This window comes from Panicum virgatum, chromosome 3K (genome assembly GCF_016808335.1).
Source record: "Panicum virgatum strain AP13 chromosome 3K, P.virgatum_v5, whole genome shotgun sequence".
Classification (NCBI taxonomy): Eukaryota; Viridiplantae; Streptophyta; class Magnoliopsida; order Poales; family Poaceae; genus Panicum; species Panicum virgatum.
In genome coordinates this window covers 57,306,958-57,324,751 of record NC_053138.1, presented here as the reverse complement: position 1 = coordinate 57,324,751, position 17,794 = coordinate 57,306,958, and the positions used below count along the sequence as shown (strand labels likewise).

At 47.5% G+C, this 17,794-nt stretch overlaps 2 protein-coding genes and 1 long non-coding RNA gene across 7 annotated transcripts; 1 reads left to right on the top strand and 2 right to left on the bottom strand.

Moving 5' to 3' along the window:
• The first annotated feature begins 323 nt into the window (after positions 1–323).
• Positions 324–5,232, top strand: LOC120699843 (beta-taxilin-like). Of its 4 annotated transcripts, none has more exons than XR_005685660.1 (13): positions 324–661; positions 1,225–1,581; positions 1,760–1,830; positions 1,930–2,041; positions 2,292–2,359; positions 2,453–2,530; positions 2,649–2,713; positions 2,844–2,910; positions 3,034–3,216; positions 3,505–3,561; positions 3,673–3,768; positions 3,943–4,210; positions 4,990–5,232. XR_005685660.1 is itself a non-coding variant. In XM_039983929.1 (12 exons), exons 2-12 carry the CDS (start codon positions 1,245–1,247, stop codon positions 4,102–4,104), a joined length of 1,296 nt encoding a protein of 431 aa, XP_039839863.1. In that variant the 5' UTR covers positions 324–661; positions 1,225–1,244; the 3' UTR covers positions 4,105–4,366. The 4 variants fall into 4 exon arrangements, 2 of the variants coding, with proteins under 2 accessions (XP_039839863.1, XP_039839864.1); XR_005685659.1 differs by having other exon boundaries at positions 3,943–4,217; XM_039983929.1 differs by lacking the exon at positions 4,990–5,232 and having other exon boundaries at positions 3,943–4,366.
• Positions 5,233–8,753: 3,521 nt separating this feature from the next.
• Positions 8,754–10,084, bottom strand: LOC120699842 (osmotin-like protein). Its single transcript, XM_039983928.1, has one exon. It carries the CDS (start codon positions 9,736–9,738, stop codon positions 9,025–9,027), a length of 714 nt encoding a protein of 237 aa, XP_039839862.1. The 5' UTR covers positions 9,739–10,084; the 3' UTR covers positions 8,754–9,024.
• A 4,074-nt stretch (positions 10,085–14,158) lies between these two features.
• LOC120699841 lies at positions 14,159–17,676 on the bottom strand. 2 transcript variants are annotated; one of them, XR_005685657.1, is made up of 9 exons: positions 17,214–17,676; positions 16,985–17,105; positions 16,753–16,871; positions 16,074–16,223; positions 15,914–15,945; positions 15,732–15,826; positions 14,917–15,018; positions 14,337–14,385; positions 14,159–14,176 (listed from the first exon to the last, which is right to left on the bottom strand). It is a non-coding gene; the product is annotated as an uncharacterized LOC120699841 (long non-coding RNA). The 2 variants fall into 2 exon arrangements; XR_005685656.1 differs by lacking the exon at positions 14,159–14,176 and having other exon boundaries at positions 14,196–14,385; positions 17,214–17,675.
• Positions 17,677–17,794: the final 118 nt, after the last annotated feature.

The window sequence follows — 17,794 nt, the reverse complement described above, 5'->3', positions numbered from 1 at the left end:
TCTGTACAGATTTGATCGACCTTAAGATGACCTTACTAGGTAGCAACAGAATCTCGACAAAACTTCAAATAAGATGCTAATGCGAAAGGACATGTAGTTTAATTGTTACAAGAGTCTTGATAGCACTTCAAGTCTTTAAGTTTGACTCTCCATGGGAGCGAATATTTCAGGATTTAGCGGCGCTGTGCATTAAGTGGTAGGCGACGTTCTCGTCGACAGCGAGACGCATGTGGTGACTTCTTTAATTTCGAGAATTTGCCGGCTCAGTCTTCGAAGATGTTTATAGGAGTAGGTTTTGCATACGTTTATGTGTAGGGGTGTGAGTGTATTTTAGTAGCGGGATAGAGGCGTCCCCTGTTTTCTCCCGACTTCCCCCCGAACCCCCGCGCGTGCGCGTGCGCCGTTCACGCCGCCGGCCTCGCCGTGCTCCACCGCCGACCCGACGTGCTCCGCGCCTGCCCACGCCACGCCCCACCGTTGGACTCCCTCACAGCCCCTGTGCAATACTTGCCCGGCCTCTGCAACCCGCAGGCAAACCCGCAGTCTAGGGTTTCCACGGGGATTTGCCGATACCGGTCGTCGATCCGCCATCTCCGGCCGCCGCGCCTCGGCTTGTACACCTCCAGCGACCCCCCCTGCACCGCCTCCTTCATATCAAGAGGTGGTGAGCTCAAATTTCACCTCTCTCTCCCTATCAATCATTGCTTAGTTATTACTGTACTGGTTCAGACGTTCAGTAACATGTCAAGATACTGGATGAGTGGATGGCCCATTTTGTTTGTAAAGTAGTTCCGCCTCAGGTGAATATATGTACATTACAAATCAGAATCATTTATTTTGGTGCTATCCAGTCCAACAAAGCTATTGAATGATTGTTAAGTCACCTTCATGGAGGGTGTTATGTTCTCCAATGTAAGTGAATATGTCGGCACTGACACTTTCATGGCCGTGGGGAAGAGAAAAGCTAATAAACTAGGCTAGTATTTACATTTGTGTACCAAATTTTCTCGGCAAATTTTGTGCTTGTATACTGCATTGTGAAAAACTCGACAAAGGGGAGAGATGTCCCCCCTGATTTTCGTCTTAAGAAGCTTGTGCCGTGACTCGAACCCGGGCTGGCTCAGCAAACCGCTTCTCTGGCGTGTTCGGCTGACCAATTGCACCCTAAGTTTTAATCCTGGTCCGCCATTGTTTTCTGAAAACGATGCTCTTTCGGTGCTACAGAGCCAATTTTCCCAACGAGAATGGAAGGCTCGACAATGGAAGGCTCGCCGGCGACACGCCTCCCGGAGGCTGACTCCCTCCCTGATGGCTTCGTCGAGAGCTCTGGCGTGTGCATGGCCTCTACTCCATCCCCTGCACCCGCCTCGGAGGATCCACCACATGTCACTCTTGACTCAGATTGCCCCCCAGCCACCAGCCCAGGCGATAGGGAAACCCTGGGCTATCCCTCTATCCCCACCCCAACTGTTGAGGATTCCTCCTCGGGCGCTGCCGAAGCCTTGGAGGCACTCTCTTTGCATGCCGCTGTGGAGCCGGAACGCGCTCTAGGGGAGCATGGATCTGGCAATGCTGCAAAAGGTGATCCCTTCTTAGCTCTCTCTCTCTCTCTCTCTCTCTCTCTCTCTCTCTTCTCTTTTTCACCATCAGCTTCCTGACATAAGTTATTTCTGAACTGTAAATATGGAAAAATCAAGTGTGTTTTCCATCACCGAGCGAAATTTTTGAACTCTACCATGTTTTATGATTCTTTTTACAGACGCTGAAGAATCCTTGAAGCAGAGTTGTGCAGCTGAACAAGAAGGATCTCTAACTGCTCAAAAGCAAAAGGTTGTTGATGCTGAGACTTCTTATCTCATAGTATCTCATCAGCGTTTATAAGAAAAGATTGGTCTTTGCAAAATGGAGCTGATTTTCTTGCTTTTGTAGGAAAGCGGTGAGCCAAAACGCAAGGTCGTGAAGCGTAGTAAGTTCGAGAAGGACAGAGAGCTGTTTGAACTTGCCCAGCAATACCACAAAGTGGTGGCAGAAAAGGATGCAGGTTTGTAATGTGAATCTGTGATTGTTATACAAATATACAGTTGAAAAGTAAATTCTCCTTTAAATCTTCGTTGACAAAACATGTGTTTTTTTGGTCGGATGGATGTTCCTCTGTGTCCATGTTATAAGAAAGTAGTGTTATTTGAAACTTCTTGTGATCATAGATAATTCAGTGTCACTACAAATCCTGTGTGGATTGATTACTTTGTATTTGAACCTAACATTTGCTCGTTACATTTGGGCCCTTGCAGCCATTGCAGTCAAAGAAAAACTAGAATCTCTTTGTAGAGAGTTTCAGCGTCAAAACAAAATGCTGAAGGTATTTTAAGCGTATCTGAACTTTGAATCAATTATTATAAAGGATTTTGCATTTTTTTTCAATTGTTATACCATTTTAGCATCTTTTACTTAGGAAGAGTGCCGAAGGGTGTCGACAGAGGGGCAGAACATGCGTATGGAATTGTCTGATAAATTCAATAATGCCATAAAGGTTGACAGCTTCATCTGATTATTATCTACGATAAATACACATACAAGTTTCTTCATTCTTTTGATAGTATGTCTAGTTTTTAGCTCTTATTTATCAGATATTCACAATATCTTTGTAGGATGTGAGTGTCAAGCTTGAGGAGCAGAAAAATGAATGCATTGCTCAGCTAGAAGAGAACAATCTGTAAGATGATAATCTTATGCATGTCTTGAACATTAGGAGTTTCATCAGTTGGTTTTTGTTAGCAAGTTTATTAGTTGAAGTCCCTTTTGACATTTCTAGTCAGGTATATTGACAGTTGTTGGTTTTGTAGGTTGAGAAGTAAACTCAAAGATCTCGCTGATCAATATAACATTACTCAGCAGAAATATGCTCACCAGGTCTGCTATTGATGCCCTATTAATAGATCTCTGGGTCTTATTGATATTTGTACAGCCATGATTTAAGGGTAGTTCTAAATGCTATTTGCCGTGCTTTTGGTTAATTTGTTATGACTTGTATAGTTGAAAGAGAAGATGCTGGAACTTGAGCTTGCGGATCTGAAACTTCAACAGCATCAAGAGAAGGCTGCTCAGGAACATACCCAAATGCAGTTATATGCTGAGCAAGTTTCTCAGCTTATGACTACTGAGAAGAACCTGCGGCTGCAACTAGCTTCTGATGGAGAAAGATTTCAGCAGTTTCAGGTACATTCACTTACAAGTTATAAGACCATCTCCAGGTTCCAAATGGCCATAGTGTACATTATGGTGCCATTAGACGCTTGCAACAACAACAGCAACATAGCTTTGGACCCAATCAAGTTGGGGTAGAATAGAGACGAAACCCAATGAAACTTGTGAAAATAGTCTTGCACTTTACCTGCTTTAGTGGTGGCTATTTTTGCTCTTGTAGATGGAAGTTTTAAAAAAAATTAGGCACTTCGAAAGAAAAATGAATCATTTCTATTTTTTTGTTATTCCTTTTTTTTTCAGGATGCCCTGTCAAAAAGCAATGAAGTCTTTGAAACTTACAAGCAGGAGATGGAAAAGGTAAGCTCCGCTGCAGCTTGTCTTTGTTAATACTCAATATCATTATATTTGCTTTATTAGTCAACAGCTGTTCGTTTACTGAAGTCTGTCTCATATGATCTTTTGCATCAGATGATCTCGGTGATAAAGAATCTGAAGAAGGAGAATGAATTTCTGAAGGGTAAATGTGAGAACTCAGATATCGCTCTTGTGAAGCTCATCGAAGAGGTAATGAATGCATCACAAAAGCTAATTGTGCTAAATCGGAGCTAGAGACCAGAGCTTTCGATAGCTATGCCACACTGCCTTTTTTTTTTAGCTCTGTACATTGACCTCCTTTACCATGTCTTAAAAACCACCATTTTATTTGCTAATATCTACCCGTTTATGATGCCTCGGCAGCGTGAGCTAACAAAGAAGCAAATAGAGAAGTTGAAAAATCAAAAGGAGAAGCTTGAATCCCTGTGTCGTTCGCTACAGGCAGAAAGGAAACAAGCCCCCTCCGCCAGTACTCCGGAGGCCCCCTCTAGCCAAGATGTGGCAGTGACAAGCCAAGATTCATAATGCTTGTGTTGTGTGCTTCATCTTTCTGATGTGCTTGCCAATGTTTCATTGGCCCCACCTACCGCTTGCCCGAGATTTCTGAAGCCTGAGAAAATGTGTGAGACTTCTGTGCAATGTTTTCAAATCGTCTAGTCGGACCTAGTCGCCTTGGGACCGATATCAGGCCGATTAGTCGATCCTAGTCGTCCTAGTGTCCAAGGACTGATATGATATATGTACTACATATTACTTAATAAAAAGCAAGCATGAAGGCAACAATGATGGTGGAAGTGTATGTGCGGGAACACTTCCATAGCTCTGTGGCGTCGATCCACATCTGCACATACACATAACACTAAGCAGAGGAGAGAAAGAAGCTAGAAGAATAGCAAGCAAGAGGGGAAGCGGAGCTCGAGTATGAGCAGACAGTAAAGCAGGGGAGCGGAGAGCATAGAGAAGAAGCACGAGCAGATAGTGAAGCAGGGGAGGGGAGAGCACAGAGAAGAAGCATGCCACTTACCGTCGGAGGAAGAGGAGGTCATCTTCAGGTGCTGCTGCTGGTGGCAGTCTTGCAGAACGCCGGCGCCCAAGGCCTGGCGGAGGCAGAGGCAGAGGCAGAGCCAGGAACTTAGGAAGCGGAAGAAAGAGGGTCGCCGGCCGCCGGGTCTTTGCCGCGGTAGCAGCAGCAGCAGGCCAGCAGCTGCGCCGGCGGACGTGCAGCAGGCGGCGGCGGTCCACGGGGCAGCACGATTTTGGCGCAGACTCTGTTCTCAAGGCGGTAAGGCGGACGCCTAGCAAGGTGGGGCGGCTGGACGCCTAGGCGAGCAAGGCGGGCGCCTAGGCGAGCAAGGCGCAAATCGGTGGACGGCGCATGGACGCGATTAGTCGGACGACTAGATAACATGGCTGGGCACGTTGATGTCACACCCAACCCAACTAGCCTACCGCCTGCGGGCCTTTGTGTTGGGGAGTACGGAGAGATACTTGACAGCCCCTGGCGTTTTGAGATTGTTGCCAGAGGGGTGGTAGCCACCTGAATGGCTGAAACTTTTGCATGCTAGTGACTCGCTATTACTAGCAGGCATATGTAGTCCTCCAACTGTATCTTTTTCCCCTTTCGTATAAGGGAATTTTTATAATCTTTTTTTTTGAAAATTAATTTTTATAATCTTAGATGACGGTAATCTCGCCTCTGCGACTGTTTCTTACTTTGTAGGTGTTTAGTGATCAATTGTTTAGTTGCTTCCTTTGATATTTTGAACCGACGTGTAACTATGGCGCCGGCTGCCTGCGGCGGCCGGCGTCCAGCTGTCCGGCCACCACCGCGTGCGTGCTCCCCAGTTCGTGGCCTGCTCGCCCGCCAGCACCACGGACGGATCGGGCCCGCACGCCAAGGCAGGCGGCTTGGCGCGCCGCGGGCCAAAAGCTACCGCGTTGCCAACTCTGTGCTTCCCGAGCGAATTTCCTATCTATTTTCCACAAGAAAAAAAAAACTTGCGAATCTTCCACGGTTGGAGATTCGTGCTACGGCCTGGTAGCACTAATCGCATGCGCAAGAATGGTAGGAGCGTGCACGCGGGAGCAGAGCGGAAGCAGATCCGGGTGGGAGGGAAGGTGAGCTGTCAACATGTGATTAGCTGAGGTGGGTAGAGATCTTAGTTTGGATCTCAAATTTCAATTGAACTTACTTTTCTCACAAACTGCTAATCTATTTTCGAAACCGTTTTTACTATAGTGTTATTTAGAATTAAAGCAAAAGAATAAGATCCAATATCAATATATTTTGATTAGTTTTAGAAAATCAACAGTTTTCAACATTGAAGTTTGCTATAATCAACATTTTCAATTTACTATTTCAACATTTTTTTAAAAAAATGTTGAGCTAGTTTACCTAAAGTGTTGAATCTAATATTTGAAAATATTGAACTAGTTTCTCTAAAGTGTTGAGATACATTTCAACATCACTAGCTTCACATTTATTTTATATTCGTTCTGAAGAAAAAGTTAATATACCAGCTTTACGAATACAACGATGCTGAGAAAAAAAAATACAGGAAAACTTTGCTAACATGCTTAAGTGATAATGGACAGTTCATTTTGATGAGCTCCTCATGCAGCCATGCACGTGGTTATCGACAGTTTTTTTTTTAAAAAAAACAAACGCTTCAATAGAGAACGGCTGGCTGCTTGTAACATGTGGGCCGTTAAAGAGAGGAAAAGATCAACTGCTTGTTATGGGCCTTAAGTGGCTATATATTGGACTGTTATTGGATCAAAGATACACAAACTATCTATCTACCAGAAGGTAGATAGGGCCCCCCTTCCCGAGGGCCCAATAGGAAACATTGGCGATTGGTTTTAAATTTGAACTTGAATTTTCGCAGGGACATGGAACACTGTACTGCCAAGTTCACTGCAGAGTTTAGTTCTTTCGGTAAATCTGCTGCGCTCTTTTTCATTATTTGGGCGTGCCATCACCTTCAATCTCCCGGAGCCCTAAGAGATCTCATGAACCTTACCAAAACTCTGACTCAGCCTTTGCTCGTACTTCCATCCGTATGCTGTCGTAGTATATCATTTGCATGGTTGCCCCAACATTGGTGGCAAATCATGTGCTGTGGGCCTTTCTTCTTTTTCTTCCACCGTATGGACCTTTAAATGAAACTGGCAGGAGAGCTGTGTGTTGTATTAAAAATGAAGAGTAAAATCCAGAGTACAAAATTGGAACAAAAAAAATTACACTTTACATAGAGAGCCCACATTCGAACTCTCTAGAAGAAACTCAAGCAAACATGTACACTTTTACAGTTTTACCTTCTCATCGGCGAAACGATCGCGTTTGTCGTACCCTCCGTTCCACTTGCATCCATCCTAACGCTTGGCATTTGGCAACGAAGCGAGCGGCAGCTACCACACCCACAATGACCTGGCGGCGGCGAGCCGGTCATCTTGGGCTGGAAGCCTGGAACATCTAATTATTACGAGAGGAGTGTACCTTTTCATTTACCTTTTTTTTTTTTGCAAAAAGGAGTGAGTTTGGAGAAACGTGATGATCTTTCGATTCTTGCCAGAGATTTAGTGGTACAAAAATCTCCGAGTCCTATTTTTTCACTACTTTCTTCGCAGGGGTTAGATTTTTTTCCTTTTTTTTCATCAGTCTTCGTCTCTCACGCTGACAACCAAGATTTTTCCTAGTGGGGAGCTAGGAGAGGAATTCCCTGCCGCCTGCCGGTGGCTGGGTGACCGGAGCACGGCTGAACTAGACTAGTAGAGTGGGTGTGCTGGACTGCCAGCTGCCCGCCGCAGCGAAGCACCGATGCTAGAACGATGGAGAAAGGGTGAGTGGGTGTGCTGGACTGCCAGCTGCCCGCCGCAGCGAAGCAACGTGCTAGAACGATGGAGAAAGGGTGAGTGGGTGTGCTGGACTGCCAGCTGCCCGCAGCGAAGCAACTGTGCTAGAACGATGGAGAAAGGGTGGGGTATTGTCGACCTGAGGGCGTGTTTGGGAGGGCTTCTTGCCGAGCGCTCCACGTGCGGAGTCGGAGCTTGTAGCTACTTTTTTTTTTGGCTCCGACATACAGCTCAAAAGAAGCTCCGGCTTCTTGCAAATGCCCAGGACCTGCTTCTTCAGTGTGGCTGTTTGGTGCGGCTTCGGCTTCTTCAGAGCTGGGGCAGCGTGCGGAGCCAAAGCTGGAGTTGGATTGCCGGTGGGGTAGCGTGCGGCGCGGCGACTCAGAATCGCAATTAAGCTTGCTTACCGAAGTTGGCCGTGGTCACCAAACTTTACATAACCCCCATCAATTTCAACTTGGATCGCGATCCAATATTTTATAAAAACACCCCTACTTTGGATCAGAATTAATAATTGTGCCCTGTTCGGCTGGAAAGAATGACTATCCACTGATCCAGCTGGCTCCCAATCATCCGAATATGATCCTAATATTGCATACCCCCCCCCCTAAATCAGATCGTGGTTAATAATCACACTTTAATTTTTTTACATTAAACCCTCTAAATATTTTGAAATAGTCCCTCTTGTGCCTGCTATCCTCCTTTAGTAAACAGGCATTAGCACTAACTCGATCAGTATAGTTGGTACTGGTTGTACTCCCTCCTTAAGTCGTTTTGAGTTTGTCTTCGGTTAAACATTTTAAAGTTTGACTATAAATAAATTTGTTTGGGTTGAGTTTGAAAATATAAAAGTGATATAAATAGATTTATCTTGAAATGTAGTTTCGTAAAAGTATACGTTGACTAAATTTATCAAACTTTTATAGTGAAAATTAGTGGTCAAAGTTGTTTTTAAGATCGTACCGATGTGCGAAACGACTTCCTTTATCATACCGAGCGAATATGAAGGACATCAAGAGCAGGCGATATTTTACGACTTCCTTTATCATACCGAGCGAATATGCAAGGACATCAAGAGCAGGCGATATTTTCAGATTGCAACTTTGACATGCATGCTCCAATGTTCTGCAGATTCCTCCACATCACGGCCCCCAGCTAAGCTTAGCACTAACGACAACATTATTTTCCCCCAACCCCACATCTCTACATGCCATTCATGATTCATCATGTCCATACTGTTCTTCTACCTCAGTCGGCCGCGCATGAATGCCTTCGTGCTTGCACGTAGGCGATCGACGCCACTGACTCAAGAACATGCATGAGACATCATGACACTTGTCACAAATTCAAAAAACATACTACATGACGCATGCGTGTGCTCAATGCATGCATTTATTCACTCGTCACGGCCGGCCGGACACTTGGCAACCAAGCCAACGGTCACCACCACACACGAACACTGACACGGTCTCACAACACTAACACACGCTAAATTACCTCCTTAATCTACCATCATTGCGCACTAAACAGAGGCCGGCGGCCACCGGCGTCTTTCTGGCTGCCCAGGCACAGCAGCTAGCTAGCTAGGCTCTAGTTGTCGGCGACGACGGTGCGGATGTGCCCGGTGGCCTCGCCGGCGACGCCTGCGGCGGCGTTCACCATGGCGGACTGGCAGAAGACGACCTTGAGCTCGCCGGGGCCGAAGCACCGCTGCGGCACGGGCTCCACGTCGGCGGGTGTGGTGCGCGTCAGCGGGCACCGCTCCTTGAAGTACCCCGCGGGGCCCCTGCACGCCACCACCTCGCCGCGCGCCCCGACCACGCGCTGCGCGCGGGGGCACTCGGCGTTCAGCTCCGCCGCGCACCCGAGGGCGGGGCACTGCCCGCCGCCCACCGCCTGCGGGCTCACCACCGCCGGCACGTTGAACCCGTCCACCAGGCTCACGCTGTACGCCGCCAGGTCCTGCCCCTCCGCGTGCACCACCAGCTGCACCACCGTCGCCGGCGGCGAGGCGCCCGTCTCGCACGCGGAGCCGCCGCTGCGGCAGCCCGTGCGCGCCACCACGCGGCCCGCCCAGAAGCTCGGCGGGAAGCGGAAGGAGACGAGCCCGCGGCCGCCGCCGTCCAGGCGGCCCGTGTTGTCGGAGATGGACGGGAAGCCGGTGTTCGGGGTCACCAGCGGCCACACCGGGTACGGGCAGAGGTTGTGGAGCGTCAGCGTCGTGGCCGCCGCCAGCGGCGTCGACGAGGCCGCCGCGAGGAGGAGGAAGCCGAGGGAGACAAGCTTGGCCGTCGCGGGCGCCATGGCGTGTTCTTGGTTTCTTGGCTTTGCCTTGCAGTAAGGTGGGTGGAGACTGAAGACTGAAGACTGAAGAGCAATGGGCAAAGGTTGCTAATTTTATAGGCAAAAAAGTGCGGTGATTGTAAACGACAAGCAATGAAAAGGGAGTCCAAGTACTAGTAATTACAAAACCATGGGCTCTTCGTTTGATTTTCCCTTGATTTATGTTGCTACTTGCGAAAAAGTGGCCAACTTTTTAGATTTGTAGGCTAGAGTAATTTAAATTTTCATTGGATATATCATGTATAGCTAAGCAAGCATCATCCAGTGCGACCAAGTAACGAGAATAATGGAGTTGGTGGAAGCTTTTTTTTTTTTGAAAATAACTGGTGGAAGCTTTGACAGGCAATGTGTAGATAGAGTAAAGCGCGAGGTTCCACGGTTTTTCTTTTCACTACAAAAGATGGCGCGCACGTATCAAATAGGTTAGCTCACGAAATAGAAATTACTAGAAATGGTCGCGGCGTTGCCGCATATGGCCAGAGGCCGGGCTAGTGTAGTACGTATGTTGCTTCGCAGTTTTTGGAAGTCTGTCTTCGTGTTTGGACATCTACGTGCCCCTTGACTGGCACCACTTTTGTTTGGCATATCGCACGCTGTGTGGATCCACAGGCGCTAACTGGCACGACAGATGCAAGGAGTTGAGTCGAATCCATCACTTTGTTTGTTCCACATTCATGTTTATAGTTCGTGGACCATTGCTGCACTTGTTGCAACAATTTATATAGTTGCTCGTGACTCTGTATCTGTTTTTTATATTAGATCAGTGTTGCGCTTGTTATAAGTTTTGCAGCACGACGCATTTCCATTTTTATGAAGGATCCAATTGATATTTCTTTTTCTAGATCGGGGCAGTAATGTGGACCTCAGAAAAGCAAATAGTAGGGGCGTCTTAATATTATTGTTGTCACATTTTGTAGAAACCTCATTTAATTGGAGACACAATTAATTTTGATTTCGAAATTGTGTAATAGAATATTGGATATTTTTCAAATTAAAATTTGAGTTGTTGTTGTGCTCGAACGTAATTGAATAGGGCTCGACGAATTGGTCAAGCACTTCAAGTGTCCTGGAAATAAATCGTTGAAAAAAATTCTCTCATCCGTCCCACTCCAAAGCGCAGGTCTACGGCCGGTCCAGCCTCACAAGGGTTGCGGTGTCATTGTGTATGGGTGTGTGAGGAGGTTGGGGTTGTTCGGCTGATTTAAAAGCTGGCTGATTTCGGCTGATTTAATAATACTATATGAGAAGAAATAAGCCAAAACAAGTCGAAATAAGCCGGGAAAAGAAAAGCGAACAGGGCCGTTTTTTTCCCTACAACACAATGTCGTGGGGGCGGCCTTGCCCCCCCACAGGTCGAGTTTTTTTTCCCCTAAATCGTAGCAAAAGTTGGGACTTAGGGACAAGGTGCATGGAATTGGATGGTTATTAGATGAAATGAAACCACTCGCCTACCACAAGCAAAGCGGCTCCTCGCCTACCACAATCAAAGCGGCTCCGTGTCTGGGTAACACTGCGTACCGAGTTTCATTGAGATGAAATGTCTCTCCTTTCTTTATTGTCGAATTCACTATCCCATCATCTCATTTGCTGATATGACAATATATTTATTGTTTTTTATATACCTGATATTATTTTTATGAAAGTTGTGAAGTAAAATCGTGTAAAAGTTACAGCCATGTATCCATCCATTTATTGAAAACCAAACTTTTTTTTTATTGCTTGAAAACCAAACTCACGTCCATTATAAAAAACTGAAGCCACACGTAGCAATATACCGGCCCTGACCGAAACGCCACGTTATCTATCCTCAGCTCCAACCATCCCCCAACCAGCGTCTCCCATTGGATGTCGCACGGATTGTATTTTCTCCCGTCACATCGCGCATCCCGCGAGCCTCATGCAACCACAGGCAAGCTGCAGACAGGCACTCTGGATCCCTTGGCTCACCCACCACTGCACGCATCTCCTCCCTAGGCCGTGTTTGGTTCGTGAAAATTTTTCACAAAAAGATGAATGGATGCATGAAGTATTAAACGAAGTTTATTTGTGAAATTTTTTTATGGATGGGTGTAACTCTTCGAGATGAATCTAATGAGCCAAGTTCCATTATGATTGTCTACAGTGATACTACAGTAACCGCGTCTAATCATCCTCAGATTATACGGTCAAAGACCTCGTTAGCTACAGCAACTGCTACAGTACCGTAGTTGTGGAGGTGGTTTCGTAATTAAACTTTATTTAATATCTCTAATTAGTGGTTAAAGGGTCGAAAAGTTTTCATGAATTTTTTTAGGAGCCATCTAAACACGGCCCTAATCTCTCTCACAGCTTCTCTCGCCCGGGCGACCACCCGCATTGCCTCACGTTGTCTCGCCCTGTGCGTCCATCGCCCAGCCTCCCTGCCACCTGCCACCTTCTCGACCGCCGCGCAGCGCGGCCTCATCCTCCGCGGTCTACAGCGATGATGACGCCAGGGAGCCTTTTCTTCTTGGCGTCAACGGACACCGCGGCGTGTGGCGATGATGACGAGGCTGGGGCCGCTGCGCCTGCGGTGGTGAGGAGTTGGCCGACATCGTGGCGGTGGAGGAGGCCCTCTCTCTCTCCCCACGGAGCACGTCGGCACCGGCGCTCCCCTCGTCCCTCCTGTCACCGACCTCTTCCGTCTCTACCCTTGTCTCCTCCGCCTCTGCCTCCCTCTCCTCCCTCCGGCTCCGCCTCCCCCTCCACCCTCGCCTCCTCCCCTCCGCCTTCGCCTCCTCCGCCTTCTCGTCATGGTCTTCGGGGAGGGCAGCGCCGCCGCGCGTGGGCGCTCGAGCTCAAGCGTAGCGGCGGAGTTGCGGCACCCGGCACTCCGCCCTCTCCTGCTCCCTCCTCTAGTGTCCTCCTATGGCGGCGGCGCTGGCGGACGCCTGCGCGACGGGGAGACGGTGGGGCTAGCCAGATCCGGTGGCCTGGACCTCGGCCCGTGGCGGCGGCAGCCAGATTTGGCGGCCTCGATGTCCGACTAGGGCGGTGGCGGCGCCCTCATCAAGCTCTGTCGCAGCCCGATTAGGCGCACCCTCCTCCCCCCTTCCTGGCCGGCGGCCATGGCGCGGGTGCCCGCGCAGGGCTTGGCAAGCGGCGTGGTGGAGCGGCAGCGGCAGCTCCTCCAGGCGCGACGCCGGAGCAGGAACGGGGGCGGCCAGCGAGGTGCGGATCGAGGGACTGGTGGTTGATTTTCCAGTTGTAGAAGGGTTTTTATGCAAAAATCCTAGGATTTGCATGATCTAGACCGTCCGTGTGCCCGATCGGACGGCCGGGAAAAACAGGTGACGTGGCCACGCTGGCTGGCCACCTTCTGTTGCGCGAATCGTATTGTAAAGATTGGCCAACTTGTATGAAAGTAAGTTGCCAAATGAAGAGGGTAATAAAAACTCAAGGATCCTAGAAGAATCTTCTATCTTTAGGTTGAACTTTTTTCTAAACCAAACTAGTATATATAAACTTGATCTGCAATTTGCAGACATTGAAACACGGATGGAGTATAAAGCTCTTTAGAGCATGGCTTATTGTTTCGCCAGCTTGCCGTTGAAATGGAAGGCCACATCAGCCAATAATAGATGAACGATAGGCAGTGGGAAGGCTCAGTTAATGTATGTGCTCGCTTTTTGTTGGTATCTGGCAATCTGCTCGCTTTGCTCTCTCTTCTTCATCTCTTCATCAAGTAGAAATTTGTTGGTATATATCTCGCCGCTCTTAGTGTGTGTTGCGGGGGTGGGATGTAGCGTAAAAGAGGAAATTCAAAACCAACGCGCCACGATGAAACCCATTGGGACGATACCTCGTGCGGTCGAGCTGGGCCTACCGCCCGCCGTCCGCCGAGGAATTCGCCGTGCATCATCATCATCGTTACCGTCACGTACCCGTTACGGCTAATTTTTTTCCGATTCCCGAGGCATCGTGCTTGCAGCTTTTGTTCAGATATACTATTCCGAAAGGGAGGCGGCTAGCTAGGCAGGCCGGCACGGTGTCGCGAGCCCACCGCCGGTCGACTAGTCGCCGGTCTCCGCCGAAATCAGTGCGCCGCGGCCGCACGCCCACGCACAACTAGTCTCCGGCACGTACGGCGTGTCGGGGATAAGGACGGTGACTGTGCGCGGCGCGGATGGATACGGAGATGCCAGGGAATCAACCTACCTACCTACCCCCGGCCCAAAGGTAATTTGAGTTTTCACCGTCACGATCCATGATCCTAGCGCGACTATCCTAATCTAGCAAGTGCCGTCGTCGGAATGTTGAAAACGTGATCAAATGGGCCAGAGATCGACATACCATCATCCCCTGAACTGTGGTTTTCATTCACCGTCATTAGAGATCGACATACTAAATGAAGTCTATTTCGCAAATTTTTAATTTGTCGCTGCAAAAATATAAAAATATGGATGCGTTAGGTGTAACTAGTAAGTGGCCGGTGCTAACGCTACGGCCAACTTGTAAGAACAGAAATAAGCATAGTGACATCAACCAAAACTGAATTGCAACAATGAGCAAACTAAAGCAGATGCCAATGATCTGCTTACACATTTTAAAGATCCTAGACATGTTCAGCTGTTGCAAGAAATTCATGACCTGCAAAAGAACATTGGAGTTATATGAGCATCAATGATTAGGCCATGTCTTAGTTATTTCATCAGATCAGAGGCATATATTTAAATATTTATTTATAATCACCTCCCTTCTAACAGGTCTCCGAGGCAAAACAAGGGATGCATTTTCTGAATGATATATAATGAATTGCTTGTAAGACCAAATAACAAAATTCTGCTGAGGCAGATGCATTTGCTTTTCTTGTAGCACAATGCTTCTAGCCATTTGGAGATTAAAACTCAATTTTAAAGATCGATGTTGCATCTTACAAACTTCATGGTGATTCAACATCATTTCAATTACTGTATTGATCTCAATCATTAGTATTCCAGCCATTTGAACTGATTAGGGGAATATCATGGCTATCCACAATATAGTTTCACAGATCTAATCCTTTCCATGCATCAAGAGGAAGCCGTAATGTGTAACGAACAAGTTTTCAGATCTACAGATATATTGGAAACCAAGCATAAATTGCAGTACACAATGAAGGCTAATTAAACCATCACTAACCTGGATATAAAAAAGAGCTTTCCATGCTTATGTGCTGCTGTAGAGGTAACTGACGTCTTGCAGATCCTTCAGACTACACCAACCAGCCACCCAAAATGAAACCTGGAAGCAGAAACAAGAAAACATATTGATGGTACAAAGGGATCATCAGGTCCAATGGAAATGACAATAAGCATGTAATTTTCCAGTGGTCTTGCCACTGTTTTCTTGAGGGGAATCAATAGTGTTAGTCTCACTAAATACATTAAGTAGAAACAATATGAGGAAATAGCTAGGAACTAACATCACGTGATGATCATCATTGATAAGAAAACATATGAGATAAGCACCATGCATTACCCCTGCCTCATCTTGACTGGTTTATAGATTTTGCTTACAATTCAGCATATTTCAGCTAGCTTATCATTAGTTTTAACTTTGAAGAAAAGAGGAAAATATTTACATTCAAGACCAGCTGAACATTCTCATGCAACCAGGCGCAGGCCAAAGAAAATCCTAGTTGTCACTGTGCAGTGTGAACCATAATTTGAAATAGTAATGCTGGATTAGTCTATGTCTCCAAGTGTAACATTTATGGCAGCATAGAAGGATTATGCAAATCACATGGGTGCAAAAATAATTCTATCACAGACACTTACAGTCCTAGAATCATCATACCAATCAGTTCCATAGTTTGGAAAATGTCTTGTCATTTTATTTTTGTTAGACTAATTTCTAGATTCAAGCAGCAACGTCCTGATCCGATTCATATCCACAATCTAGAAACATTGAGAGAACGACATGTATTAGAACTCATCGTGCTTATAGCATTATACCTTCATCAAGATCTGATTCACATCTTCTACTGTTGACACATACTCATCGGTCAGGTTTTCTATATGGATACCATTTCCACCATTCTCTCTTATATCTAAAAAGGAAAAAGAAGCTGGATAAGTTACTGCATAAATTAACAGCTATTGCAACTGCTGAACAAGTTTCTTCGTTAAAAGTATACCTGAAGGTCACGCTGAGATGGTTCCAGCAGGTCTTTAATCCGCTCATTGTGCACCCGTAATAGAATTGGGAAAGCAGAACATGCATATTACCACAACATTTCAATTGCACAAACCATTCCAAGACACGATTCAGTTTAAAACAAAAAGATCGGTACACACCTGTAGTTGGTCTGCTTCTCAAGTGTATTCTTTTGCTGCACCAGGGAAGGGTAATGTCATGCCAACAAGAACTCCTAACCCCTGCTCGCCAAGTAACCAGGACAACGGCAAGGTTCAGAAAGGGAGTCCTCCGGTGGCGGCGCGGGCGTTCTCCAGATCGATTCATAGTGTAAACAAGTAATGTGAGGGGTTTTTTATAAAGCAGAATAACAAAATATAAGGCAAACTAACTCAAAGCAGATTTAGAAAAGAGATTATGCATAGGGATAGGGTTCACCAAGACATTAAACATAGATAAGAAATGGACTACTCGCAAAATGTTTCTCCTGTTACTTTGTTTCCACAGAGCAGTGTGCAACTGCAAACAGCGCATACAGCACCACAAACATAAATACAACAGGCCAATAGTTGTTCCATAGAAGATAAGAAATGGACTACTCGCAATATGTTTCTCCTGTTACTTTGTTTCAACGCAGTGTGCAAACAACACATACAGTGCCACAAACATAAATACCCCAGCCAATAGTTGTTTCATCATTGTTCCATTACTACAAGTACATCCCCACCATCACCAAAAGTGAGACGATATACTCAGCAGTCAACACCATGTTCTGTATAATGCTAGTGAAGCGGAGGGGGAAAACAGTTTAAGGTTTGTTAAAATGATTATACTACTCACAGTAGCAGACAGATGTGTACTTGTCTGCAGCTTGAGGTAAATCTCATCAGCGCGGACCCTCCCTGATCAACCAGACGCCCCCTTGCTGAGTCTGTCCTGCAGTGAATGCCGGAGGGCACCTGCAGCACAACAGAACGAAACAGGAAATGTCAAGTTCAAGATCAGGTGTAGTCCCCAAGCTCCCAAAACTCGTCAATAGATGCAGGAAGCACAGCGACGAGATCCAACTTACTTGCGGACACCTGCTGCGATTTGCTGTCGATCTTGAGCACGATGGACTTGATGCTGAGACCCAGCTCCCTCTGCAGGTCCACCACTATCGGCGCCCGCGTTGCCCCGTTCTTCCCTGTCGGCTGCACCGCACACCACCACCACCCAAATCCAGTAAAAAAAACCGCAGAAGCCACAATGAAGGAAGAGGGGGGGGGGAAGGGAGCTGAGATGCTAGGCTAGGAGCTCACCTGGACCGGGTGACCGATGAGGCTGTTCAGCACGGCCTACTTGCCTGCTCCCTGCACGCACAGACGGATCGGGAAACGGATCAGATCGGAGCACACGAGCAGCAGGAGCAGATCGCGAGGGGGTTTCGGTGGAGGCGTGGCCCGCAGTTGGCGCAGGAGGCACCGCGGCCCTCCCGGAGGCGGCGCAGGAGGCGGCTGCGGTGGTCCCGGTGGCGGCCACGGCCGGAGGCGGCGCAGGAGCGGGCTACGGGGGAGCCGGAGGCGGGGCGCCGGAACTGGAAGGCGTCCGCCGGGAGGAAGAAGAACCGACGCCAGATTCCGCGCGGAATTGGAATTGGACTCGAACGCGGGGCGCGGGCGTCCGAGGGGCGGGGCGATGCGGGGCGCAGGCGGCTTCAACGCGTTGAAGCGTAGACATTGTGGCCGTTGGATTGAGTTGAGGATTGCAGCGAGCCGTTGATTTTGATGTAGCAGCATTTCTGGGTACAATTTATAGTGTGCACTATAGTCTCCCTTCTCAGCGGGGGGCGCGGCAGCGGGTGTTCCTAGCATAATTCGATCGGTGCTTTTAGGGAGGGAGG

Bases quoted from the DNA above. Each gene is read 5' to 3' on its own strand.
- LOC120699843 (XM_039983929.1), top strand. From the start codon at position 1,245: ATGGAAGGCTCGACAATGGAAGGCTCGCCGGCGACACGCCTCCCGGAG. The intron at 2,042-2,291 runs GTTTGTAATGTG...GGGCCCTTGCAG, and splicing joins GGTGGCAGAAAAGGATGCAG to CCATTGCAGTCAAAGAAAAA. The intron at 2,360-2,452 runs GTATTTTAAGCG...TCTTTTACTTAG, and splicing joins GTCAAAACAAAATGCTGAAG to GAAGAGTGCCGAAGGGTGTC.
- LOC120699842 (XM_039983928.1), bottom strand. From the start codon at position 9,738: ATGGCGCCCGCGACGGCCAAGCTTGTCTCCCTCGGCTTCCTCCTCCTC.